Source organism: Argiope bruennichi, chromosome 5 (genome assembly GCF_947563725.1).
Source record: "Argiope bruennichi chromosome 5, qqArgBrue1.1, whole genome shotgun sequence".
Lineage (NCBI taxonomy): Eukaryota > Metazoa > Arthropoda > Arachnida > Araneae > Araneidae > Argiope > Argiope bruennichi.
In genome coordinates this window covers 66,420,258-66,446,471 of record NC_079155.1, presented here as the reverse complement: position 1 = coordinate 66,446,471, position 26,214 = coordinate 66,420,258, and the positions used below count along the sequence as shown (strand labels likewise).

Below are 26,214 nucleotides of genomic sequence, written 5' to 3'. Positions count from 1 at the left end.
GACTTTTATCAAACTGGGGGAAATCGTATTTTCGCCGCGCGGATTACCCCGAATCATTTCATTTTCTGCAACATTCAGTTTACGGAAGCATCGCGGTAGTGGTTAGTCGCTTGTATGTGAGTTTATTGAGTGGTTTGTTCATTCTTTGAGAAATTGTGAGCATACTTTGAATAGATTAGAGAATTTTTTTTAAACACTGGGCTGTTTAAAATCTATATTTAATACGGACTGGACGGATAAAAATTTTCTTGACTTAGCTGAATTGATAAAAGAAGTTCCGCGAAATTTATTTGCTGCATACTGCTTGCTCCGTAAGAAGATAATAAGCTGAAGTTATATGGAAAAATGGGCGCTTATTAGTCATGTTAAAAGAGGAAAACACAAAATTACATGCCAGTTCAAAAAAGTTATCATTGATATTAGATTTATAATCTAAAAAGCATACAGAATATGACACCAAATTCGTTGTTCGAAAACAAACCGATTTCGAACTTTTTAGTTCAAGAATAATCATTTAAAGCTAAGCTTCTATAGACATTAGAACTTTCTGCGTTACATTCGTCGTTTAATGCCTTCAATGATATATCAAAAATATTTTTATATATGGTCACTGATTGTAAAATAGCTTTAAAAAAAGTACGTTAGGTGATACAAAAATGCCACGCATTATTTATTACACACTAGCTCCTTTTTTTTTTATATAACAATCTCTTAAGGAAACTTTAAGTAATAAAAAAAATTTGTAATATGCTTTGATGAAGCTTTCAATTGCATTTCATAAAAATGCCAACTGGGTCTTATTGTAGAATAATGGTGTGAATCCACCAATAGAGTCTCCGCAAGATATCGGAATTCAGTATTTTTAAGCTGATACCACTTCAGTATACCACTGCTCAGGATCAGTTTGAGAATTTTAAAGTTACTATTCGGACATACAGTTACTTTTACAAATTTGTATGGATTGTAAAAATGGAAATTTAAAATTTTAAAAACATGTCAGTGGAAAACTTTCGTGCAAAAATTAGAGTAAAATTTTAGATCTTGGTACTTGAGAACTACACATAATCCATAGAGCGCTTCAGTAAAGCTATAAATCTACTGGATAGAAAATAGATGTTACTCTTAGAGCAATGTATAGAATATTTAAAGGTAATCCATATAAATGTGCCGATATCCTGAAAATGGCTGTTCTTCTGAAGTTTCATTGAAGTTTTTTTTCTATCCGCTGAGTAGAAAATGTCAAGTGTTTGCAAGCGTGTTTTCAAATTATTGACAATATAAAAATATATATAGACTAGCCGCCTTTGGCGACCAGCCGGTTCGCCCATCTTAATGTTCGTTAAAATTTTAATAATTAAATATTTTATGCAATTCCTACTTTAATAACTTCTTCATCAAAATATTTTAAAACTTCAAATTTTGATATATAATTCACTTATAATATTATAAACGCCTTCAGTCACAACGTAATATGTATCTCTCTAATTTTCTGTTAGTTCCCGTAGAATTTATACTATATATTAAAGTGGAAAAGATTAATCTGCAATTAATATAATAATATTTTTTACTGAAACAAAGTATTTTTTTGTAATATGATTACTGAAAAGAGTCACTGAGCGTTTAAACTTTATGGGCACTAAAGAATATCTTTCCTAATTTATGTAATATTTCAAGAATTTGTCAACAAAATATTCTCAGATTCATCATGACCAGAACGATTCATTAACAATGTTTAATTTTAAATGCATCAAACATTAAGAAAATAAAACGAATCGTTTAAAATAATCGGTTGAAAACAGGTTAAAAAAAACTACTTAAAAAACGATGTACTTAAAACTATAAGCGTATACAAAAAATATATAACTAACTTAAATACAATTTAATTACAAAAACATGCAACGAACCTAAAAATAATTTAAATCGAGTCCGCTTCCGTTGAAATGTAAACAATCATAATACAATGCGCATGCGTGAATTTTCAACGCCAGTTGCGGAACGCAAATGCGTGATTTTTTCTACGCCAGTTGGGGTAACGCTATGCAGATTAGAAATTTTTAATTTCCTTTATTCTGTTTTATTTTAATTCAAAAGTACTGAAGAATGAATCTGAAAGATCGATTCATTAACAATGTTTAATTTTAAATGCATCAAACATTAAGAAAATAAATAGAATCGTTTCAAATAATCAGCCGAAAAATCTTAAGCCTAGCCTCATGACTGTTGGGAAAAAAAATTGATGCCGTACTCATTTGGCGATTTGAAGATTTTTTTGGGGGGAAAGTTAGTTTTTAATTAATAATTAAAATTCTAATTAAAAATTCAAAAAAAGGGCTATCCTATCTTTTAAGTTAGATCAAACTGCACACGGTGTGCAAATTTGATTAAAATCGGTTAAGTAGTTTAGGAGTCCATCGCGGACAAACAACGTGACACGTAATTTATATATATTAAGATTTCAATAAAAAACAACAACTTTGCCTGTATCTGTCATTATCTGAGTAATAATATTAGAAATTCTTGTTGGGATAAATTGATTCTGAATAAATTAACTTCTTCTCTTATATTGCTAATATTATTAATCAATTATGTCTTTAAAAAATTCCGACATATTAACCAATAGTGCCTTTCTTATAAGAAAATGTTTTCATTCTTGTTAAACAGTTAATGAAAAATATTGTCAAAAGAATCATTTTTGAGGAAGCAAAAATATTAGACAAATTACTACGACTGAGAAAAAATATCGATATTGGAATTGTGACTACAGCTACTTGAATCTGAAACAGAAAAAAAAAAAAAAAAAAATGAGGACTTTTAGTAGTGTTTTATATTTGTGAAAAAATGCTATTAAAAAATATTCATTTCATCCCCAAAAAATTTGCTGTTTTAAAAGAATTATTGAAGAAAAATGCACTATTATGTAAAAAACGAATCAACTATTTTATTCCAAAGCACAAATTTTCCAGGCGTGTTCAGAACGTGCAAAGTTAACTAAAAATGGAATATAATGAACAGCGTAATTTTAATTTAATGAAAATTTCATTTAGATAGATTTAAAAATTCATTAAATCCCTTATTTTTGACTAAAAAAAATAATTCTTGAATTATCACACGGCAATACGGCTGTGGAAAGCAGATTAATAGCAACACGAATATACTTGTTGAAAATCTGAAAGAAGATTCTTTAACTGATCTAAGAACTCTGTATGATGTCAAACTTTTATGGAGATGTTTTTGATTTTTCGATTTCAAAAGATTTGCTTCAGTATGCTAAAATAGCAAGTGTCAAATATTATGAAGTTCTAGAAAAGTGGAAAAATGTTCAGGGAAAAGAAAAAGAGTCTAACAAATGCAAAGCAGCTCGACATGAAAAAAAAAAAAAGAAGAAGAAAGAAAAGCTGACAACTGAAAAATCTACAGAAGTTACAGAAATTGATTCCAAATATACGAATTGGCAAAAATAAATATATAAAAATACTAATTTCACTTCGTAATGTTTTTTGTTAAATAATCTTTAAATGGTTGTATCGTGATAGTAAAAATGCTATTTTATGTTTTATTTCACCCAAATTCTTAATTTTATGCAACTTACCATTAAAGAGCTTGAGAGATGATCAGCATCTTTCCCACTCCTTAATAAATTAATCTAAAATTGCTAAAAAAATCTAAATTGCTTGCTAAATTCTAGGCAATAAACAAGAAAATGTGTGTGTGTTTTTTTCCCTTATATGTAAATATAAACATTCTTTTAATATAATATTACTTAAAGTAATGTAAAACTGTTGTTTCCTTTCCTTGTTTTTCCCACTTCTTAAAATCATGTAGTATGTTATTCCATCATAACTAACACGATTGCAGTTCTCGCATTTCCTTTATATAGAGTATATAAATAAGGAAAAAAAAGAGAAAACAAAGGATTTTTTTTTCCCCCGGATTTGAGTAGCCACCCTGCCCTAGTTGCTACGCGTCTAAATTTACTCTACCTCAAAAAAGCAAATACTTCTTATCTACAATTCGTTTCCACGATGACCAGGAATATAACTTTAATCTGACTCGCGGAAATCGCGAGCTGATCATTTGCTATCACAATTGAATCTGATTTGATTTAACGAAATCAGAACTTTTAAACCTATCATATCCAATTCACCCTTGTCAATGCCATCAGTCTGACTAATGTATCATTCTGACATCTTCAACGTTATCAATCAAAAATATACATATTTGTTTTTAAAAAATCAACCTCGGAAGATTTGAGATAAGTTACTTCTTTCCCCACAGCTTTCATTCCTTTTTGAAAAATCAAATCATTATCCCCAGATTTCTCCATAAGTATCACATTTTTATCTTCATCGCTATCAGTTTAAATTTTTTCTCCCCATTTGACATTAATGACTTTAAATTATTATTAATAATTGACATGCAAAAAAAAAAAAAAAAAAAAAAACGTATACATTGGTTAAGATTTTTTTTTAATGCTAGTAGTTAATTTGACATAAAAAATGAACCTAAACCTTGTTATTAGTTTTAAAAACTAACTCCTATCGATTAATAAATTATTTCAAAGGCATGTTTTTGTTACATTAAATTCCTGTTCACATTTGCCCCATAATGAAAATTATCAATGATTATAAAGAATGTTAGCTTGTTCCAAGAAGAAAAAACAAAAATTGAAGTTATGTAACAAAACGGTAACAATAAACAGTCTTTGCAACTGCTATATCAAACATCCATATTATATATATATATATATATATATATATATATATATATATATATATATATATATATATATATATAATTTAGCAACATATACTTGCGTATATAAACAGTGAAAATGATGAATAATGAAATTTATTAAAATTTCTGTTCCACTTTTTCTGAAATAACTAACTAAAGACAACAATCATTGGAGAATAACACTGCAAAAAAACAGTAAAGCATTTTTCTTTTTCCTCTAGAGTATATCAATCGCAGTGCTTTATTTGTTGTTCTATAAAGCCTCATCAGCGCTTTTGTCGAGCCTGAACTTTTTTTTTGTTAACATTTCGATAAGGAACTTGATTCAACCATATTTAAATTGTATCACTAGTTACAAATCTTCATCTGAAAATGTGTACATAATTTCAAAAAGAAAAGACTATTTAATCAATGCAGAAAATATAAATAAATTTTCAACTCTATAATTTTTCAAAAAAATATAAATTTTTTAAATTTTAATTCATTACTTTGTTTTTAAGCATGTGATTAACATCTTAACTACAAATGCTTAACATTATCAACAGACCAATAAAACTGTAATTGTAATTGTTACTGTAAACCAACTGTAATAGAATTCATTTCAAAACACAAATATGAAAGATCAAGCAAAACTTTATTGCAAAATTCAGAGCTTACAATTTGCCACAAAATTTGTAAAGATTTTTGTTTGCAGTGAAAAAAAATTATACTATAGTAAAAACACTTTAGGATAAATACATGAAGTCTAAAGAATATTTGTTGGATAAAGTCAAATATACATGCAGAATATTAATACATATATAATCTCATTCATATTTTAGGACAAAATTACCAATTTTAAAATAAAATTGTCAAAATTAATTTAAAAATATAAAAAATTGACATGTAATTTTTTGATTTCCTAAAAACAATTAAAAAATTTTAATGTAGCAAGTTGGGGGAATAAATATAACAGTTTTGAAAATGATTGCACAAACATATAAATTCTAAAAACATTCTATAAATGATATCAAAGTTTTGCTATTTTATAAAATTTAAACATATATAAATTTCAACAAACAAAAGTAAATAAAAACATTTATATATGATTATAATGAATGATGAATATATGAAAAAAACAAAAAACAAAAACAAAAAACGAATTTCATAAAACATGAATAAATATAGACAACAATATTTCTAAATTTAAAGAAAACTAAAACAATATCACTAGGTAAAGTGTCTTTCATCTCTTCTTGCAAACTTTACCAGTGACAATATATACAAAAGTAATAAGAAATGCAAAAACAATTGTGTATGATGTTACTCCTCTACATAGTAAAGAACACTAATTATCACTGTCTGAACCTTCATCATCACTAATAAAGCGTCTAGTACTAGTTTGTCTCGGTTTTCTTTTTCGAGTTTTCTCTTCTGGTTCATCTCCCATATCACTGTCACCTTCATAATCCCCACCTGCAAAGGATAAGTCTCCATCTTTTTCCAACCGCTCCCTAGCACTAGTGAAAACAGACTGAAGAACTATAGAGTCCTCATAAATCAAAGAGCCTTCCACATTGTAGGTCTGGGCATTTGTGCACAGCAGCATGAAATCTGTTTCCAAATCATCCAATGATCTATACCGATGTTCCTTTATGCGATTTTTTATTTTCTGCAAATCTACAGGTTTCTTAATAACTTCATAATAATCAGGCAATTCTCTCTTAGAAGGTAAATGCATGAAAGCTTCACTAAGAACTCTTCCATCACTATCTTTATAGTGAATTACAATATCAAGCAGCTTTTTCATTTGCACAGTTAATCTAGGTGGATTAGGTTGCATTTTTTCCATTGGAGGTCTACCACGTCTCTTTTTCTTCTCGGGTTCACCATCATCTAACTCTTTTTCTTTCTTCCTTTTCTTACCAGCAGATGAAGAACCTTCTTTCACTTTTCTTTTCGGTTTCGTAGTTTCAATTTCATCAAGATTGCCATCTTCAATAGCTTTCAGCCATTGCTTGTCAGTCAAGGAATCTGAATAATCAACTTCTTTTCTTTGCCGATTACCCCGACCAAAAATTTTGTCTTCTTCCTCTTCATTTGTCAGCCTTTCAACTTCAGCATCATCTTTGATTAACCAAGCAGGCAATTCATCTTCTTCCATTAGACGAGGTTTACGCTTTGGATTCCTAGCCTCTTCTCTCCTGCGATCCAAATCCATTTTTTGAAATAATTCGAATTCATCCTCATTTCTAGCAATCATTTGGTTTATGGTTTCATCATCAGGTACTTCGTTTTCTTCTTCTTCATCAACTTCATCTTGTGCAAGTATAGCCTGAAGAAATTGATGCCTGTCAGTCCCTGTAGACTTTTGATCAAACATTCCAGCCTGAATAACTTTTTCATCCAAATTCAATTTATATTTAGCTGCTGCAAGAATACGTTCTTCAACAGAGTTGACAGTAACTAATCTCAATACTCGCACTTCATTTTGCTGACCTATTCGATGGGCTCTATCTTGAGCTTGTAAATCTTGATGTGGATTCCAATCAGAATCAAATATTATAACTGTATCAGCTGCTTGGAGATTCAAGCCTAATCCACCAGCTCTCGTACTCAGTAAAAACAAGAAGTATGGGGAAGTAGGATCATTGAATAATTCTAAAAGATGGCCTCTATCTTCAGCTTTAGTTGTTCCATCAAGTCGGAGATATGGATGACCTCTATATCCTAAATAATCTTCCATAATGGTCATTAGTGTTGTCATTTGACAGAAGAGTAATATGCGATGGCCACTTTTACGAAGTTTGGGTAATATACGATCTAATAATTCAAATTTACCAGATGCTCTATATAAATCAGGTCCTGATATCATAGAATTGGATAATCCCATATGTTCAGCACAGGCTTCTTCAATATTTTGAAACATGAAAGGATGATTACAAATCTTTCTTAGCTGCATAATAGAGTTCATAAGGGTTTTAGCACCTCCTTTACCCTTTTTGTCCTTCTCCGACCCATCTGTCAACAAGACTCCTTTTGTCTGCATATGTCTATACAGTAGACGTTGCAAAGCTGACATATCACACTTAACAACATACTCTACTTTCTCGGGTAACTGAGATTCTACTTCTTTCTTTAGACGTCTTAACAAGAAAGGACGTAAAACTTTATGAAGACGTCGAATAATCAAAATGGTTTCTTCTTCATTCAATTCTACTTTCTCACCGGTCGTTGCAAATGGAGCATTAAACCACTGCTCAAAGGTATTGCAGCATTTAAAGATACTAGGCAATAAGAAATTCAGCAGAGCCCATAATTCAGGTAATTTATTTTGCAATGGTGTTCCTGTTAATAATAATCTATGAGGAGCAGTATAGTGAGTGTTCAAAATTTGTGTAAGTTTGCAGTGTTGGTTTTTCATTCTATGACCTTCATCAATTATCATGTACTTCCAACGAACTTTGGCAAGAATAGCTTTATCTTTTATTACATACTCATACGTAGTTAATACAACATTAAACTTTGTTGCCTTTAAGCTACAAGCAATTTGTCTTCTTATATTTGGAGACCCTTTATAAGCATATTTTATAACAGAAGGCGCCCAACGATCAAATTCAAGCATCCAGTTTGATAAAGTAGACAAAGGTACAATAATGAGATAAGGACCATGAACTCTCTTCTTTTCAATTAAATATGTAATCAGTGCAATTGTTTGAATAGTTTTACCTAAACCCATTTCATCAGCAAGAATTCCATTTAAGTTGTTATTATAAAGGGAAACAAGCCATTCAAGACCTTTGATTTGGTATTCTTTCAGCTTACCATTTACCATGACAGAAGCTTGTTCTTTGACTTCTTCACCAATGGCATGAGCAATATTATAATAATTCTGGTACCCGCCACAATTCATATATTCATCATCCTCAGCCGTAGCAGAGTTGAGTGCTTGTTTAGCTTCTTCACCAGTACGTTCAACTGGAACTTGTGCTTTTTGTGGCTTAGCTGGTTCGTCTTCATCTTCTGAATCAGAAGTATCTTCATCACCATCTTCATCATCATCACTAGCTTCTCGAGGTGCAACTTCATAACCTGGATGCATCTCAAGCCAAGCATCTAATTGACTAGCCAAAGGTGCATTAGCTCCAGTTAGAGTTTTTCCTGTTGCAGTTTCAATCACATTAACTCTGAGATCACTCTGTTGAGAACATTCATCAATAAGTCCTTCTTGCAAAGAATCATTTCCTTCTGGATTTTCACCTTGTTGTTTCTTCTTCTTTTTCTTCTTAGCTTTTCTCTTCTCTTTAAGCTTCCTCTTTTGTTCTAATTTATGCTGCATGACCATGTCAGTAAGATTGTGAATATATTCATCAGTTTGCGATAGTAAAAATGCCAAGCGTTTATCCTTCTTTTGATCAATGAGTTTCCGATAACCTTCTTCATCTTCTGCCATCAAACGTTTCATACGTTCTTTATCAATCCTCTCTTGTTCTTTCTTCTGTTCTCTTTCAGTATTCGCATGGTAGGTAACTACAGCCTTATTCAATTTACCTATTTTTCCCATGTTATTACGATGATATTCTTTAAAATCTTTAGCATGTTGTAAAATAGCATTTAAATATTCTTGATGTTTCTGACGTCTTTTGCGCTCTTGTTCTAACTTTTGCTGCTTCTCCAATTTTTCTGTGATCCTAGCCTCTCTTAAGCCCTGACGCTTAGTACGTCTATACAATTTAGGATACAAAGCAGTTTCCAAGGTGGTGTCACGTCGCATACAACTCACTACTTCTGCTCTAACTTGCCTTTGAAAGTTAAGTAAGCGCAAGCCTACTAGCTCACTCATAACTTTAGTGCGAATATCTTCAGAAAGATCCCCAGGTAAAGAGGATAATTCTTGAATGCGCAAAGCTACTCGAGCAGCCAGTCTGTGTTCTCGCTCTTTTAGAATTTCAAGTGGATCTATACCTAGAGGTTTTGGTACAGGGGTTATTCGATTTTGTTTCTGCTGCTGTATTTGCATCATTGAAGGTAACTGAACAGCTTGAGTATTTGGAGGACCCTGTGGTCTAGTTGGTGGTCCTTGCATAGGCATTGGGGGGGCAGACTGAGGTGCATTTATGGGTTGATGTTGTGGTGCAACTTGAGCAGGTGGAGTTTGTTGTTGCTGAGGTGGAGGCATAGATGGCTGAGGCATATGAGGGTGCATAGATTGTGAAGGTGGCATTTGCTGTGGTATCATGTTGTTGTTCATATTTTGAGGTGGAGGCTGGGTCTGCGGAATAGGAGTACGGATAGGCTGACCTGGTGATGGTGCTCCAGGAGGTCTTTGAGCATAAACTGGTTGGCTTTGCATTGGTCTCTTAGACTGGATAGCCATAATTATATTTTCTGGAACAGGCTGATTTCTTGAGAGTAATCTGTAAGCCATTATCTGAGCTCTCAATTGTGTTATTTGTGCAGTAGTTAATAAAGATGGTTTCTGATTAGGTGCTGCAGATCCTTGATTTGGCATGGGACTGCAAACAGGTGGAGGGCCAGAACTATTATCAGGATGTGGAGAACCTTGAGATCCATTCATAGGCCCACTACTATAGTTAGAATGGGGATGGTGAGACTGTTCACTACCTTCCATGTTTTGTGGCATAGGACTAGTACCAGGTCCCATAAGTCCTTGACCACTTGGAGCAGAGTGAGACCCTTGTTGATGGTAACTAGATGCAGTAACATAATTCTGAGAATGTTGCTGTGGACCACCTACATGAGATTGTGGACCCATGTGAGAAGCCATCATGTTGTTCTGAGAAGTTGGCATATAGTTCATATTATTTCCTGATGGTGAAGGTGGTGGTGCCATATGTTGTGGAGCCATTTGATAATTTTGGTTTTGAGACTGAGGAGGTGGTGCTCCACCAACAGATGGATGTGATGACTGAGGCATTTGCGATTGTTGTGAAGAAGGATTCATTCCATGAGGTCCCATTTGTTGAGGAGGAGGTGGTGGTCCCATACTTGGACTGGGAGCTCCTGATCCAGGATGAGGACCAATACCAGGACTATGTCCTCCACTAGAGGGTATACCTGGACTTTGAACAGTTTTTCTAGAATTAGCCATAGCCATCAATTGGGCATATCTCGGATCTTCTTGCATTCCTTTTTCTTCCATAGTATTAATTGCCTTCTGTAACATGTGCAAATTATCTTGAGGATATGGTTGTTGAGGTGGCCCTTGTTGCTGCTGTTGAGAAGACATGTGTTGAGGAGGTGGTTGTTGAGAGGGTGGTTGTTGTTGCTGCTGCTGTTGTTGTTGTTGTTGTTGCTGCTGCTGCTGCTGCTGTTGCTGTTGTTGCTGCTGCTGAGACTGCATGTTTCCAGCAGAAACTCTTAGACCTTGATCCTTGTTAGACATGCTTATTCAAATCTCAAATTATCTTTAACTATAAAAGAAAACAAAAAGAGCCAAATATTTTATTTTTCATATAATACAAATAGAAATACAATAGAAACTTCAATACTGCTGTTTAAGCTAATCAATAATAATATTTGTTTTTCAAATGCTATTTTAAATTGATTTTAATTCTTTTTGTTAACACAGATTAATCTGTATTAAGAGTTATAAATAATAGGTTTCAATAATAAAACTTGTAACCCCTATTTAATTATACAGGAATTTTTGCCAACAAAAAATTTCATCTAATTCATTAGAATCAAAAGAATCCACCAGAGTTATTAAATAGTGTTTGATCTTTTATATGATCATAATGTGTGTGTGTGCGTGCGTGCGTGCGTGTGTTTTTTATTATTAATTATCTTTAGTATCCGAAATATTTTATACATATATATTATAGGAAACACTTTTATTTGAAAAATAAGTTGAGTCTTGTTATTACAAGTGAGCAAAGAAAGAAATGTAAATTCTACAATAGAACACACACAGAGAGATCTTGTGTATATGTGTGAATGCATGCATCATAAAATTTTATTACGTTACATCATTCCTTTGGTTTTTAGTCAGTCATTTCATATTCATTAGGTCTATTATAAATTTTACATTTAGTTCTATCAACATTTCTAAACAGCTAATCTTTAAATATTATTCTCAGAATGGATTTATATGATATAGTATATGATAGTTACTTAAGATGTATTAAATCATTTTTTCATCTTGTTTTAAATATTAGGAAAAGTATATATATTGATTTATAAACAATTTTATAACATTTTTCATTTCCTAAAGTATTTTGCCATTTCCATTAGATTATAAAATTTTGTTATGTTAGCTTTCACTTCATTTTTTATTAGTATCTTATAATTTATTTCTTCTAGCTGATAAAAACAAATTTGTTTTTCCTTTCATATATTCGCAACTAGTCACCTTAGGCAACAGATGATTCAATAGCAACAATACTTTGATTTAAGATAAATCGTTTAGATATAACTCCATGTACATGATTCTACCAAATAATAAATTATGAAAGTATGTTATTTTAACTGTTTTACTTAAGTTCTGTTCATTGAATAATGAACATTTCTAATGGAAGCCCATTGTATAATATCAAAGGGCTATTCAAAATAGAAATGTCTGGTTCATCTATCTTCTAAAGTTCACAATATTGCTGCTTCATTTTTTATTTGTTTTGTAAACTACATAGGACTCAAACACATTCCTTTTTCTTTAACTTTCAAAAGAAAAAGGATTGTGAAAGGATAAAGAAAATCATGTGATTAAATATTTGATAAAATAATGGAAAGGGTTTGAATTTCAGGGTAACAATGTAACATACTGATGGGAATTAAGCAAAAAAAAAAAAAAAAGGAAGTTGCCAAAATTTAGGAATAATTTGCACAATTATTAAATTTTAACTTTAAAAAGGCAAATTTTTAAATTCTGTAACAGTACAAAATTTATTTTTTGCTATAATATTTTTGGAAGTTCTTGCAGGAAAATGCCAATATTCAGATTAATTTTTAATTCATTAAAACTCTAGTAAATTGAAAAAAAAAAAAAAACTGCTGCTAGGTACACATTTCACGATATACATGAGCCAAATTTGAGTGCAGTAGATCAAACAATCTAATTTGTAGAATGCCAATACACAAACAATTCATCTTCATTATAAGTAGCGGTTAATATGCTTTTTGTTATAATTATTTTTATCGCAAATTAAATTCATATATACAATAATAAGCAACATTTCTGAGCATAAGATTGTTATTTCATGTTCAATTTTGCTTTAACTTGATTTTTGAAATTTCCAAAACATGAAAGAGCTCTATCATATTACAAAGAATACACAAGCTTCAAGAAATACAACTACATCACGAAAATAATTTTTGCAAGCATTTGCTCGGTTATTTTGATCTTATAATACATGAACAAACACAAATTTTAACACTCTGAAGTTCAAGCCTGAGTATAATTAAGAGAATCGTTTTTAGTGAAATGGACAAACTATGTGTGGTTCTCAAGGTCAACTTTAATTAATTAATTTATTTATTTATTTTTAGTTTAGTTATATTAACATCGTGTTTTAAAGCAGCACTAGGGCTAATTTGGGATGAACCTTGTAGTTCTGAATCGCGTTAATTGAAGATGACGATACCTGGAGACATCTCTCAAGTCTATAAAATTATAAACATTCACAGTTTTTTCAGATATCCTCTATAAACTTTTAGTTTAAAAAAAAAAAACATACATGGCTGCACAAAATAGATGTACGTTTATGAAACAATTAAGAAATAAAATTCAAATCAGTTCTTTTGAATACATCACAAAATTATTTGTTATTGCATTTTCCCAAGTTGTTTGGTCAAATATATGATTTTTAGATTCATTAAATGAAATGATCTGATACCACTGAGTTTTTGTTTTTAAAAATACTTTTCTTTTGTGGAACTTTTTTCTCAATTTAAAATTATTTTTTTATAACTTCTCTTTCAATAGTAATTCTTAGTACATGTAAATCATTTCAGAACTCCAGATAAAAATAAAAACATTTTGAAACATCTCAGTGAAAAAAAAGATATTTCTAATTTTTTTTAACCATAAAAATACTAAAACTTCTATATCCACAGGAAGATAGATGCATGTCCAAAATGGCTCAGATCTACAAATTTTAAGAAAATTTCTCAACATTTGTACAATATAGTTTTAAAAAGAAGCAAACAATTACTTTAAGATTTTTTTTCTTTTTTTTTATTAAATAAAAGGATAGTATTTTAATATATAAAGAATAACTGTGGAATAAAACTACAACAAATGACTCAAAAACTTGATTTTCATCTGAAGTTCTCTTCATTTAGTTTCTCTTTATATAAGCAGCTCATTCATTTAATCTTCAACATCACAATTGCTCTTTATAAAGCATTATAATGGCCATGAGTGAAAATGTTTTCTATAATTACCAAACATTAGATGAAATAACTGTTGAAAATGGTAAAGTAAAATTTGTAGTCCTGCTCTCAAAATTACTTTTTATGCATAATACTATGCCATATATTTAATGAATCAAAAGCTAATTTCTAATAAGTAACCACCAGTGAGAAAGGAGGAAGGAGTATTCATTTTAAGATCTGTGAAATCAAACTGACCATTTCAACTCAACAGAAATTACAATAATGCAACAGAAACAATCCTTACATATCAAGATTATAAAGAAATGGAATAGAAGATAGTGACAGCATTGGTCACATTAAGAAAAAATGGTTCTAAGTTATGCAAATATAAGCTATGTCTGTCTTATTCAGTCCCTGTAAGATGATTGTTCTAGATATACTGAATCTGCAACTGAGATTTGCAACTGAGAATGCAATTAATCATTAATTACTTAAAACTTGTTAGTTTCTCAGATGAATCAATCTTCATGCCTCAAAAAATAAATAAAAAAGATTCTCATATTCAGGATTCCACATGCTACATTACAAATAAAGAGAAGCTTCCGTATCTCCAAGTAACAAAGAGACACACATTAAAAACCATTACATAATTGATCTTTAAACTCAATTAAAGTATTAACAATTTACACAAGCAAACATATGTTTGTTTATGTATAATAATTTTTGCATAGCAAATACTTGTAATATGGGAAAATGTTAAGAGAAATATTTTGGAAAAACTTTAACACACTCTGAATATGTATGCAAGAGCTTCACTACTAAGAAACATTCACAATTACTATCAGACTGCTGGTAATATAATAAAAAGTAGAATAATTATTGAGAATCGAGCATTCAATTAATATTATGTACAAATGAGCGCAATCTCTTTATTTGTTATTAAGTTTATGCATACAGTATTATCTTTTCATGTTTTTCTCATTCCATTAAAATTTATGTATATATTAATACTGTTTTATTTTATTTTTTTATTTTTAAATCCTGAATTCAAATAGCTATCATATTCATGAATATGTATTGTAACAGCTCATGGGTTTCAGTAACATTTAACTGTACAGATTAAGTGATGATTGAAATGATGAAATATTTGATCACAGATTTTACCTGCCTCTTGATTTTGGATTCTGACTCTTATTTTCACTGTTTCCACAAGACTTGTGCAGGTAGATGACGAACAATTGCCATGACAAATGCTCAATATAATGCAAAACATAGTGGAAAGAAATAGAAGTGTAGAAAAAGGTTCCAAATAATGAATTAATTCCAAATTTTGACAATAAATAATGCCAAAACGATTAATAGACTTAGTAAGATCAGTAATGATGTGATGGGTTTCAATGGCATCAGTTTTTATTGTAATAAACCTGAGCTATTTGAAAAATTTAATTCAAATTTCCTTGATAAGTCAACCACAACTAATGCTAGAACAGAAATCTTCTTTGAAAATAAATACTATATATTTGCTTGTCAACAAATGATAGTAGCCAAAAAGTAGATGGAGCATTACAAATTCAATCGAATATTTCAAGATGTACTAACACATTGACAAACAGGCAGAAATCACAATTGGCAACAAATAGAGAATACTGATATATGCCTGCAGAGACACTGACATGTTCAAGACGTTTGAAACTATAAAAAAAAATTGTAAAAACAAATCTATTGATCTTAGTAAAGTATTGTATGTGACTGACATCAGTAAGAACTTATTATCAGCTGAAAAGACAATGAAGTGAGAAACCTCAAACTTCAGAGATTTAGATTATACGATTTGTTGTTTATTCTGCTAGATGACCTTAAATAATACACAAGCACGTTAAATGGATTCTATGAACTACACGTAAAACCAGTCAAGCCACAAGTGACAAAACAATTTGGTGAGATCCTATATGCTGATTTACTCAAATTATCAGTCAAGTCAAGACGTGGAAGGAAGTAAATGCTAGTATATACTCTTATATACGAGCATATAAGAATATATATGCTAATATATGCTCTTATATACTAGCATATACTATATACTCTTCTCAGACTTTTGTAGAATTTTGGAGACACAAAAATGAATCTGAATAAAATCAAACAATTTCTTGCTCATATCAACAAGGATGTTGTAAATGTAAGAAAACTGGTCATAGATAGGGGTGGGGGTTCAACAATGCTAAATTGGTAACATTTATATTTGATGTAGGAATTAATTATATTGCAGTTATACAAATTGCAGATCATTATACCATATATACCTGAACAAAAAGATTTGGTTGAAATAGTGAAATGTACAAAATTGGAAACAATTTGTATACTGTCTACATTCTGAATCGGACAGGCCATGTGAGACCATATGAAACTCTCTATTTGAAGAATTATTTGAACTCAAGCTGACAACCAACAAGATTCAAGTTTTGAGATAAACTATTTTTGTACATGTATCAAATTTCAACAGAAATGAACTGCATGACAAGGTCATAAAGGGCTGTTTGGCTGGTTATTGTGATTATGATGGATATCATTTTTTTCATACAATTAAAGAATAACATAATGAAGAGTATCAAGGTAGTATTCAATGAATAGTAAATAGCCCTGCTTCTCAGTCTCTGGAATTGATACCTATACCAGTCATCAAGTATAGTTTTTGAAATTTTAGCTACTTTCATTGATGCAGACACATAGAAAATTAGTGACCGTTGACCTGATGAAAGCCAACCAACCAAGTTTATAATTATATCTTTCAAGACAATTCAATAGCAAGTTAGATTCAATGATTACAATGTGTGAAGTAATATTCTGAAGCTGAAAAAACCCAAAACATATCATGAAGCAATGGATGGATGGATGGATATTGGTGTTTATTGGCGCAAGAGCCATATCTGACTATACTGCGCCAGACATATGGTTAAAATATAGTCTTAGACTCATGAAGCAATGGAGTATCTTGTCTGTGGATGAAAAAATAGCTTTGCATGCCAAGCACAGAACACAACAACTTGCTTGAGCCACTTAAAGATGAAAAAGGGTGGAGATTAATCCAAATGGCTAAATTAAGAGATTTTATACTTGTTTAGTATAAAATGGTGGATACTGGCTATAATGGTAAATATTGGCTACAGTGAAACATTTAAACCAATGTGTTGCAAAGATACTATTCAAGTTAAAATTGTAATGATGGCTAAGTAAAATATAAAATTATTTCAAATAGACATTGAGATGGTATTCATTTACAATGATATGATTGAGGAGATGTATATGCACAAGTCCAAAAGAAACAATGGCGAAAAGGACACATATGTTAGATACAATAATTTTTATAAGGCTTAAAAAAAGCTGGATAATGCTGTCATACCCAGTTTACTGATGTGCTTTAAGAAATATGACATGATCCAAAGTAAATCCAATTACTACCAGTTCATGTGCAATGGTTACAGATACAAACTGCAGATGGCAATTTATATTGATAATGAGATTGTCACTGTTCATGATGAAGTGGCATTCCTAACATTCATGGATGATTTCTAACAACATTTCAATGTTAAAGGGATGGCAATTAACTGTTTTCTTAATCTGCAAATTGGCCAATTAAAAGGCATCTCACTCTTCTTACACCAAGAAGCAATTACAAGGAAGATTTTAGAGAGATTGGAAGACAAAACATCATGCATTCTGGTAAAGAAGTCAAACCTCCATGTTGATAATGGTCAACCAAATGACAATGGCATGATTACGATCAAGAAGAAATCAGATGTTGTTTATACGAGTTTGGTGTCTCGTAAGTCGGACAACCTGTTCAGAAAATGCTAGGAAAACAGTGCAGACAATATAAAAATACTTTTGATATTGGACATGGCATTGTATATATATATATTAACAGAGAGGACAGAAACATGTATTCTTCAGTAATGCAGATAAAGACTATGCAGAAGCATGCAGGTCTTGCACAGGTCTGGTGTCTTTCTATGATAGAACAGCAATGATATGAAAGAAGCAAGTTACAGGAGGCTAATTCGATGACGGTATAGTCCCTAGCAGCAGCTGATGCCACAAAAGACTTGATACAGTTAAAGCAGCTGTTAAATAAGATAGCCAACAGTGTCTCATAGCTAGTTCTGCAGAATGATAGTGAAAATGCCATCAAATATATAAAAAATTTTGATGTTCTACAAAGCATATCGACCAAAGACACAAATTTTTCCAAGATGAGTTGTCAAAATGACGAGATATGACAGCAATCATGAGCAGCAAGTAGATATTCAGACTTCCTGACACAACACTTTCAGCACATCAATTTCATTCTCAAAATTCATTGTGAAAACATTTAATGCATATAAGTGACAGTTTAACCCATATAAACAATGACTGTTTTCCATGTTCATGAAAAGCTGTTGAGTAAGTTGTTGTTGAATCAAGTACCTATTCAATTAATACTATGTGCAACTAACTGGCATCTCTTCATTTGTTTTGTGTTATTATGCTTATGCATTTGGTATCACTTTCTCACATCTTTCTCATTCCTTAATATTTATGTAAACAAAGACATGCTGTTTTTCTCTCCTAGTTTCCTATTTTTAAAATCCTCAATTCAACTAACTGTCACTTCAGTTCCTGAATATTGCAATAATCATTCTATACAAATTTTCAATTTATATAAGCTTAAATCCCAATCAAAATTCAAATTTCTATACAAATTTCAATTTAATAAAATTAATTTAGTCATATCAATCAATTCTGATGAGTTACATTTTATCAGAACAATGAATCTTATTTTAAAGTGCACTTCTGCAATAATGATACAGCATTGTGATTAGTTAGATATATTTAAAAATGTCAAAATTAATTAACAATTAAAATTACTAGTTAAATCTTCCAACTGTTGAGATTGAAAGATCTATCTAAGTTATATTTTCCTATATCATTCAAAATGAAGAGACCTGCTGCATAAATGCACAAATGAATGACATCAAAGGAGTAATGCCAATTCCTTCCAGTGTTAAGCAATGGGGGGGGAGGAAATCATACACTTTTAAAAGCATAAAAATTTTTTTCCTAAAGATAAGATTAAAAAAAAAAAAAAAAAAACAGTGGAAAAAATCAAGTTTAATAGATTTTTTTAACAGAATAAAATATTTGTCCATGATATTAACAATATGATAAACTAAAATTAGGAATATTTAATAAAACTTTTCATTAAAAAAAATCTGAATAAGGACTTAGTTTTCGATATAATTGTTAAAATAAATAATAAGCTAAAGACATTGATGATTTTTAAGAAACTGAAAATCTGAAAATAATTTAATTAAATAGCTTGTTATAATAAAATATAATTTTGTTTAAATAATTGTATTTCACTTAAGCTAACAGATCAGATATCTTTGAGACATTTTTAAAAACATATTATAATTAAGGCTAAATATAAGCACAAATGAAGTATTTATTATTATTATTATTATTTCTCTCAAAAAGTTGGTTGAGGAAAGGCAACAATTAATGTCATATCTTGATGTCATGAGATTTCATATGAAATAAAAATAACATTAAATCAATTGATTGATATGTGCCTGGTTTATTTGTTTTATTCTTACTATTTTAAATATATTGATTTAAAAAAAAACACTAACACTCCTAATAAATCATATAATATGCTTTTGTCACATTGGTTCACTTCCTAATTTTTAACAACTGTAAGAAGGAAATAAAAATGTTATACATTTAAAAAGCATTTTGTTTTCACAAAAAATATTTTGTAAAAGTAATCTTTAATGCAATAAGCTGCTACCACTACAAAACAAGTTTAATAAAGCAAAACAAATAGACAAAAATTCATTATAATACAATATTAAAAAATAACTGTATCCATCAAAATAAACTTTGGTAACTAACACCAATGTTATGGAACACTATTAAATAATACTTTTTCAGCAATTATTTAACTAATTGAGAGAAAAATCTGGTAACTTACTTCGTACTTTTTAAATGTCTTTTTTTTTTAACAAAAAAAAAGGAGGTCTAAACATTTTGGTACAAGAATTTTAACGCATGCAAAATCTTAATAACTTTAAAATGTATAAATCAGCCAAGTAAATGTAAAAATTCATTTTTTTTAATTTAAAAAACTTATTTCCAGATAATACAGTATTACCCAACTTTTATACTTTTCAAAAAGTCAGCGTAATAGAGGTATAAATGGAGGGCAATATAAATCAGAGGAGAACACTTACATGTGTAAATAATCAGGAAGAAGATATAGAAATTTCACAAATGCACATTATTAATATTAAAGAGGAATGTATTCTTACTCTAAGCACACACGCACACAAAAAAAAAAAAAAACTAATATCCAACATAAATTACCAACACTATTCAGTTATTGTAATTTTGCTCGAGTTGTGTAGTTGAAATATTGTGAACTACATTTTTTTAATTTGGCTATTTTTTATATTGTGGAATTATTTTTGATTGCATAAGTAATGATTCTGTTTCTTTAAAACCTAATAATCAATATCAAAGTAATAATAATTCTTGGTACTAAGTTTTATTTTTGCTTTTTCAGCACAACGGCCATTATGTTAACCATAGTATGTCATACTAAATTGTAAAAACAACATCAACAAAAAAAAAACATCTTATAAAGAGATAAAAATCAATGTGAAAATACTCAGTAAAAAGTTTACAATGCCTTTATAAGAGATTAAATTTGTATTCACAGTATAAATAAAAATGTGAAGTTCTTATGAATAATGTAGATAACAGAACTGAAGAAGTTTTGAAAAAAGGAAGAAAATCATCTGAAATTAAAATTTTAACAATTCCACAGCATATGGGGAATGAATATTGCACAGTTGCATTGCAAACACATTGTAATTGTTCTCCAAGGTGAGAGTAAGTAAATCTTATAATTCCAACAATTAATCAAGTTAAAAGAGTATCAGCTTTTCTATTTGATGAAGATCACCAAAACGTTAACAATAAAACTTAACAGAATGAAGACTATATCCCAAATTTAATAGTTGTTGTCTTTGGAATAAATAGCAAGCAAATATGCCATTTTAATTTGTTAGTTGGATAAAATCAAAATAGAAGTTGTAGGGGATTTAGCAGCTTCACTAGCTTGTTTGTAACGTACTATTCTTATGTGAGAAGATTTTTAACAAAAAAAAATTATAAAATATTAAAAGTGAGTTTTTTTTAACATATCTAAATTTAACTTTATATTTAAAAATCAAAAGATAACTATAATTATGAATAGCCTGAAGAGATATAAAAACATTTAAAGAACTTTGTAGCTGATTTATAATATGTTGCAAAGTCTCTCTTAATTATGTATCTTATTTTTACTGAACAAATAGAGGAAATTATGTCAAAAAAAAAGCAAAGAAAATTTGATCAAATGTACAAGATTATCCATAAAAATGAAGACAAAATTTCAGTAATATACTCTGTGTCCAATAAAGATTTGTTGGTATATAATTTTTCAAATATTAATACGATGATATACATTATATTCATACTAATGTGCATGAAAACATATATATACATTAAGGATGCAATATATATACATATAACTAAATTACAAATTGTTAGATGCAAACAATTACACCAAATATAAAATGTTATTTTATTTATCCAAAATTATAAACTCTTTTCGAAAACAATGTGTCAGGGATATTTGATTACGTTAGATCAAATGAAACAATGTTATTTAAACAAAAGCATAATAGCAAGTAAAATTCTAACTTTTAACAAATAAAGAGGGCTAACTTTTAAATTTCTTCACTGTCATTAACTGGCTCAAATAGAGTTATCTTTCAAAATATATTATATATTAGGTTTTTACACAGAGTTAAAATATATACAAAACAGGAAAAAGAAGATGTAATTTTAGAATATTTTTTATTAAATATTCCTAATTTTTTTCCATCTTGTTGCAGAAATGGAAAAAAATTTCTGTTGTTAACAGAGCTCTTAAACCTGATTTTATTTTCATTACTTTATATTGGAAAGAACTGGCATTGCTCCATCAGTTTATGTTATAAGCACATTTGCTCTCTGCAAACAAACTTTTTTGTAAATATGTTTGCCCTTTATTATGATTAATTGAATAACTTCCGGTTGATTACAACACTATTTTATTTCAATTTTCTTTCCTTGTTCAAACTGCCTAACATGTCAGTAAAAACAATAGGAAACATAAGCATTTAATAAATTATGAATATAGGAAATCTGAGGAGATACAATAAAAGGCACTGTAAAAAAAATAAGAAAATATTACAAATGAAATTGTAAAACTAAGGTAATACTGTAATTAACTGAGGTACTCTTAGAAGTATTTCGAAGAAATTTCTTACAATAAAATGTAAATTATAATTTAATTTTACCTACCATATATAGTTTTGTAATAGTGATAAGGTTTCAGGTCACCAGCAAAATCAAGCATCAAGAGTCAGAGCTGGGCAAATGGATCCAGCCTCCACCAAATTGTAAATGAAGCAGCATATTAGAAATCTAGTAATAAAATTTCAACAATTAATTTATTGTAATTTGAAAAGCAATTGGGATTAATATTCATAATGAAATATTTTTAAATATACAAATGAATATATACACAATAAGTAAATAAAATATACCAAAAAATTTTAAATATCATGTAGCACATAAATGTTGACATTTGATTCTTGCTGCACGCTGATCTTGAGATTCTGAAGCACATGAATTTGCAATTCGTACATGATCTGCTTCTATGGTTACTTGTCATTCCTCATTTGTTTGAGAAGTTCAAATTTGCTTATTTCTACGTGCTTCACTGGTAGATCTACTAAGCGATGAATGTTTGGGAAGTATATTTTTGGACAAAGCAATCAAAACAATATACATTTTTATAACTGAAATATTGTTTGACGACTCACGGAATAAATAAAAAAATTAGTGCTTGCACTGAAAAATTTCCATTATATATAACTTACCTTGATAATAATAATTTTATCTTGCATGTGTGAGATAAGCTCTGAATAATATTTGCCACAGCCAAAACATTGTGCATGCTGAATGGCAATATCTTATGTAGATGACCATTCATTAAATATTTTCAATTTCCTTCGCAAACATATGAAATGATTAGTTTGTAAATTTTATTGTATTCCAAATAAATGCTAGTATAAATTTATATTTTAACCACATACCAGTAATCACCAAAAACAACTCAATAAAGATATATTTATTCCAACCAGAGATTAATTACCAAAAAAAATTGCCAAAGATGGCCTGTTAATTAACTGATTACTTTTGCCAAAAACATGAAATTAAGCTTAAAGTCTGCCAATGGCATGCAGTTAATGTAAAAGTACAATATAGGTAAATAATATAACCAATTTGAATTTAGTTTAATTATCATCAATAGCGAAAAACAAATGTCGTATGTAACATCTATATGAGCCATATCTGCATATCCCCAACACATCAATCAAAAATTTATATTACTGTAGTAGAAAAGAATGACTTGAGTTAATAAATATAAGGTATTTCTTTTTAGAAACATTTAAAATAAACTGTAGAGGTGCTTATAAAAATTGAATATTCTAATAAGACTTTACATCAATTTTTATCTATTACCTCATCAAGAAACAATTTTTGAATTTAGATATAAAAATTGCAAATCGATCAAAAGCGTCTATTAAAAACTGAATATCATCCTATTTTAAATTTTAAAATAAAATATAATAGAACCTAAAGTAAAATAAATATCTCTACTTGAGTCATTAATTTTGCCCAAAAATTTAAGAAAAGTTATTCTGAAGAAACAAATTTACAAGAAATATAATAAAATGTAAGGATCCAATAATTTTGGGTGTTTTCTATTCTCACAGTGACGAAGAAAATAAATATAACTGCTTTCAAATTAATATTTGATAGTAAGTTCAATTGTTTCATAAAATTCTCAAAACATTTTTAAAACTCTTCCCCTTTCTTGAATCAAAATAATAAAAGATAATTTCAAAAAGGATATTATAGGTTATACAAGGATTAAATTAAATGCAAATAACCAATTCGTTAAGAAAATAGAGACATTTAGAAAATATTCCTTATTATATTAAAAAATATCAAATAAGTATTATACTTCATAATATGAAATAAAAAAAATCAAATTTTTCTTTAAGAGTTTAATAAAGTTTCAAAAAATCAGAAACACATAATTCTTATACAAAATCAATTGAAAATCTTTTCGAAAAGCATCGGCATTTTTACACTGAAATGGTTAATTTAAAATTTATTTCCTACAAAAATACATCTAGAATTCAATTGCATTAAAAAAATTCAGAACTTACAGTTAACTATTTCTTCTGTGAACATATAAAAAAATCTTATTAATTATCAATTATAAAGAATTTACATTATTGATTTTATAGAATAACAAAAGCTATATGTTAGAGATATTTTTCAGTACTTACATGTTAATTGCATGCTGGTGAATAATAATTAAAAAAGTAAAAAATCAAATGAATATTCTTTCATAACTACAATTTTACTATGTTCATCAATGGCATCGAATTAAGAGTAAAGTTTACAAACAGCTTGCAATTAAAATGTCAGTACCTGTTTCCCCATGAAACTAATTAATTCAAAAATGGAACAAATTAAATTAGCTACTTGGTCTTGACACCTAAATTGTAGCTCTTTATCCAATTTCAGACTCTATCATTCAAAAAGAGAATTACATTTCTCATTCTATTCATTAAATTGCAAAACTAAATATAAAAAGCATTATATTATTTAGGAATACCAAATAAACAAGATAATTTAAATGTAAATCGAAAGACTTTAAAAACTGACTTTATATTTTTTACATGTAAATTCACCTAATATCATAATTACTCTTTGTCAAATGTTTTATTTCATGAACATAATAATAATTAGTGCACAAAAGAACATAGAATTTGCCTTTGCAGATATAAAATTCAATTACAAATAAAAAGATTATAGTGTTTTGATAAATTTACTGCATTAAATTTGAATTAATACTGTTGAAATGAGTTCAGATTTTTGAGATTTTAATGAGAGTGCATAATATCCACAAATTTACAGACATGAATTTGCAATACAAAAATAAATCAAAATGTTTTATTTTATTAGCACAAATTTGGAATTAAGCATGATTATTATTACATATAATTGCCATAATAGTCCATTCGAGGTTATAAAAAAATAAAAATTTCATTCCAAACAATTAGGAAAGTAAATATACACATACTTACAAATAATAATTTAAAAAAATTAAATATTAGGAAATTTATTCTCGGCGTTATTTTTAGACATGCAAAACAAATATCAAATTTTAATAGCTTATTAATAAATACAAAAATATGCAATAAGTAATTAAGCAAAGCAAATCAGGATATCTAAGAAACGACTGATCTTAAGAAAAAAGAAGGAATTAAATCACAGCTATTCGTCTGTACCCAAGATTTAATAAGAATTTAAGTTTGTATTATTAATTAATCAGTTCAAAATACTGCTGTAATATCATATTAATGAACATAACAAAAAGTTTTATACACAACTTAGAAAATTTTCAACTTAAAAGCAAAGTTTGGAAGAAAGAGATCATTAGAAATAGCTGAAATTGCAAAGAAAAAAAAACAATGCCGCTTTATTATCAGCCATATTGAAATAACTCAAATGGTACTCATACAATGAAACAAAAAAAATGTTAATATAACATTTTACATGTAAGAATAGCTGTAAACCAATACAGAGAAAGTGAAAATTTGTTTGGAGATTATGAACCTACCGAGCGTTTTAAGAAATGCACCCAAACATAAACAAATCAGCCGATTCTATCTATGCGAAAACAGAAACCGACTTCCCCTGTATCTATAGATTTGTTTCCCGTTGCCAACTACCAAAGGTAATGTTATTGTCTCTCTAGATATTCATAACTCAAATAATAAAAATTATATAATATGTCATTTGATGTGCATGATGGTATAAAAGATTTAAAAATTGTATTTTCTTCAAAAAGTCGCATAACTTATTGAAATAAATGTTAGAGATTTTTATATAAAAATAGCAACGAAGTGAAATGATTTGAATGTGTTTTTGTATTATGTTTGTAGCGTTAACCGGAGG

At 29.1% G+C, this 26,214-nt stretch overlaps 1 protein-coding gene across 3 annotated transcripts in view; it reads right to left on the bottom strand.

The window, feature by feature from the left end:
* The window catches only part of LOC129968528 (probable global transcription activator SNF2L2), a 96,791-nt gene extending 70,815 nt beyond the window's left edge, over nucleotides 1-25,976 (bottom strand). The window contains exons 1-3 of one of the 3 annotated variants that reach the window (XM_056082512.1): nucleotides 25,877-25,976; nucleotides 22,474-22,596; nucleotides 5,559-11,147 (exon numbers count right to left, since the gene is read on the bottom strand). In XM_056082512.1, coding sequence (XP_055938487.1) covers nucleotides 6,062-11,119 — 5,058 coding nt within the window. In that variant the 5' untranslated portion in view covers nucleotides 11,120-11,147; nucleotides 22,474-22,596; nucleotides 25,877-25,976 and the 3' untranslated portion in view covers nucleotides 5,559-6,061. Of the gene's footprint in view, nucleotides 1-5,557; nucleotides 11,148-15,210; nucleotides 15,267-22,473; nucleotides 22,597-25,876 lie in introns of those variants that run through there. The other 2 variants (XR_008784422.1, XM_056082513.1) reach the window with 2 other exon arrangements.
* Between the last annotated feature and the right edge of the window lie 238 nt (nucleotides 25,977-26,214).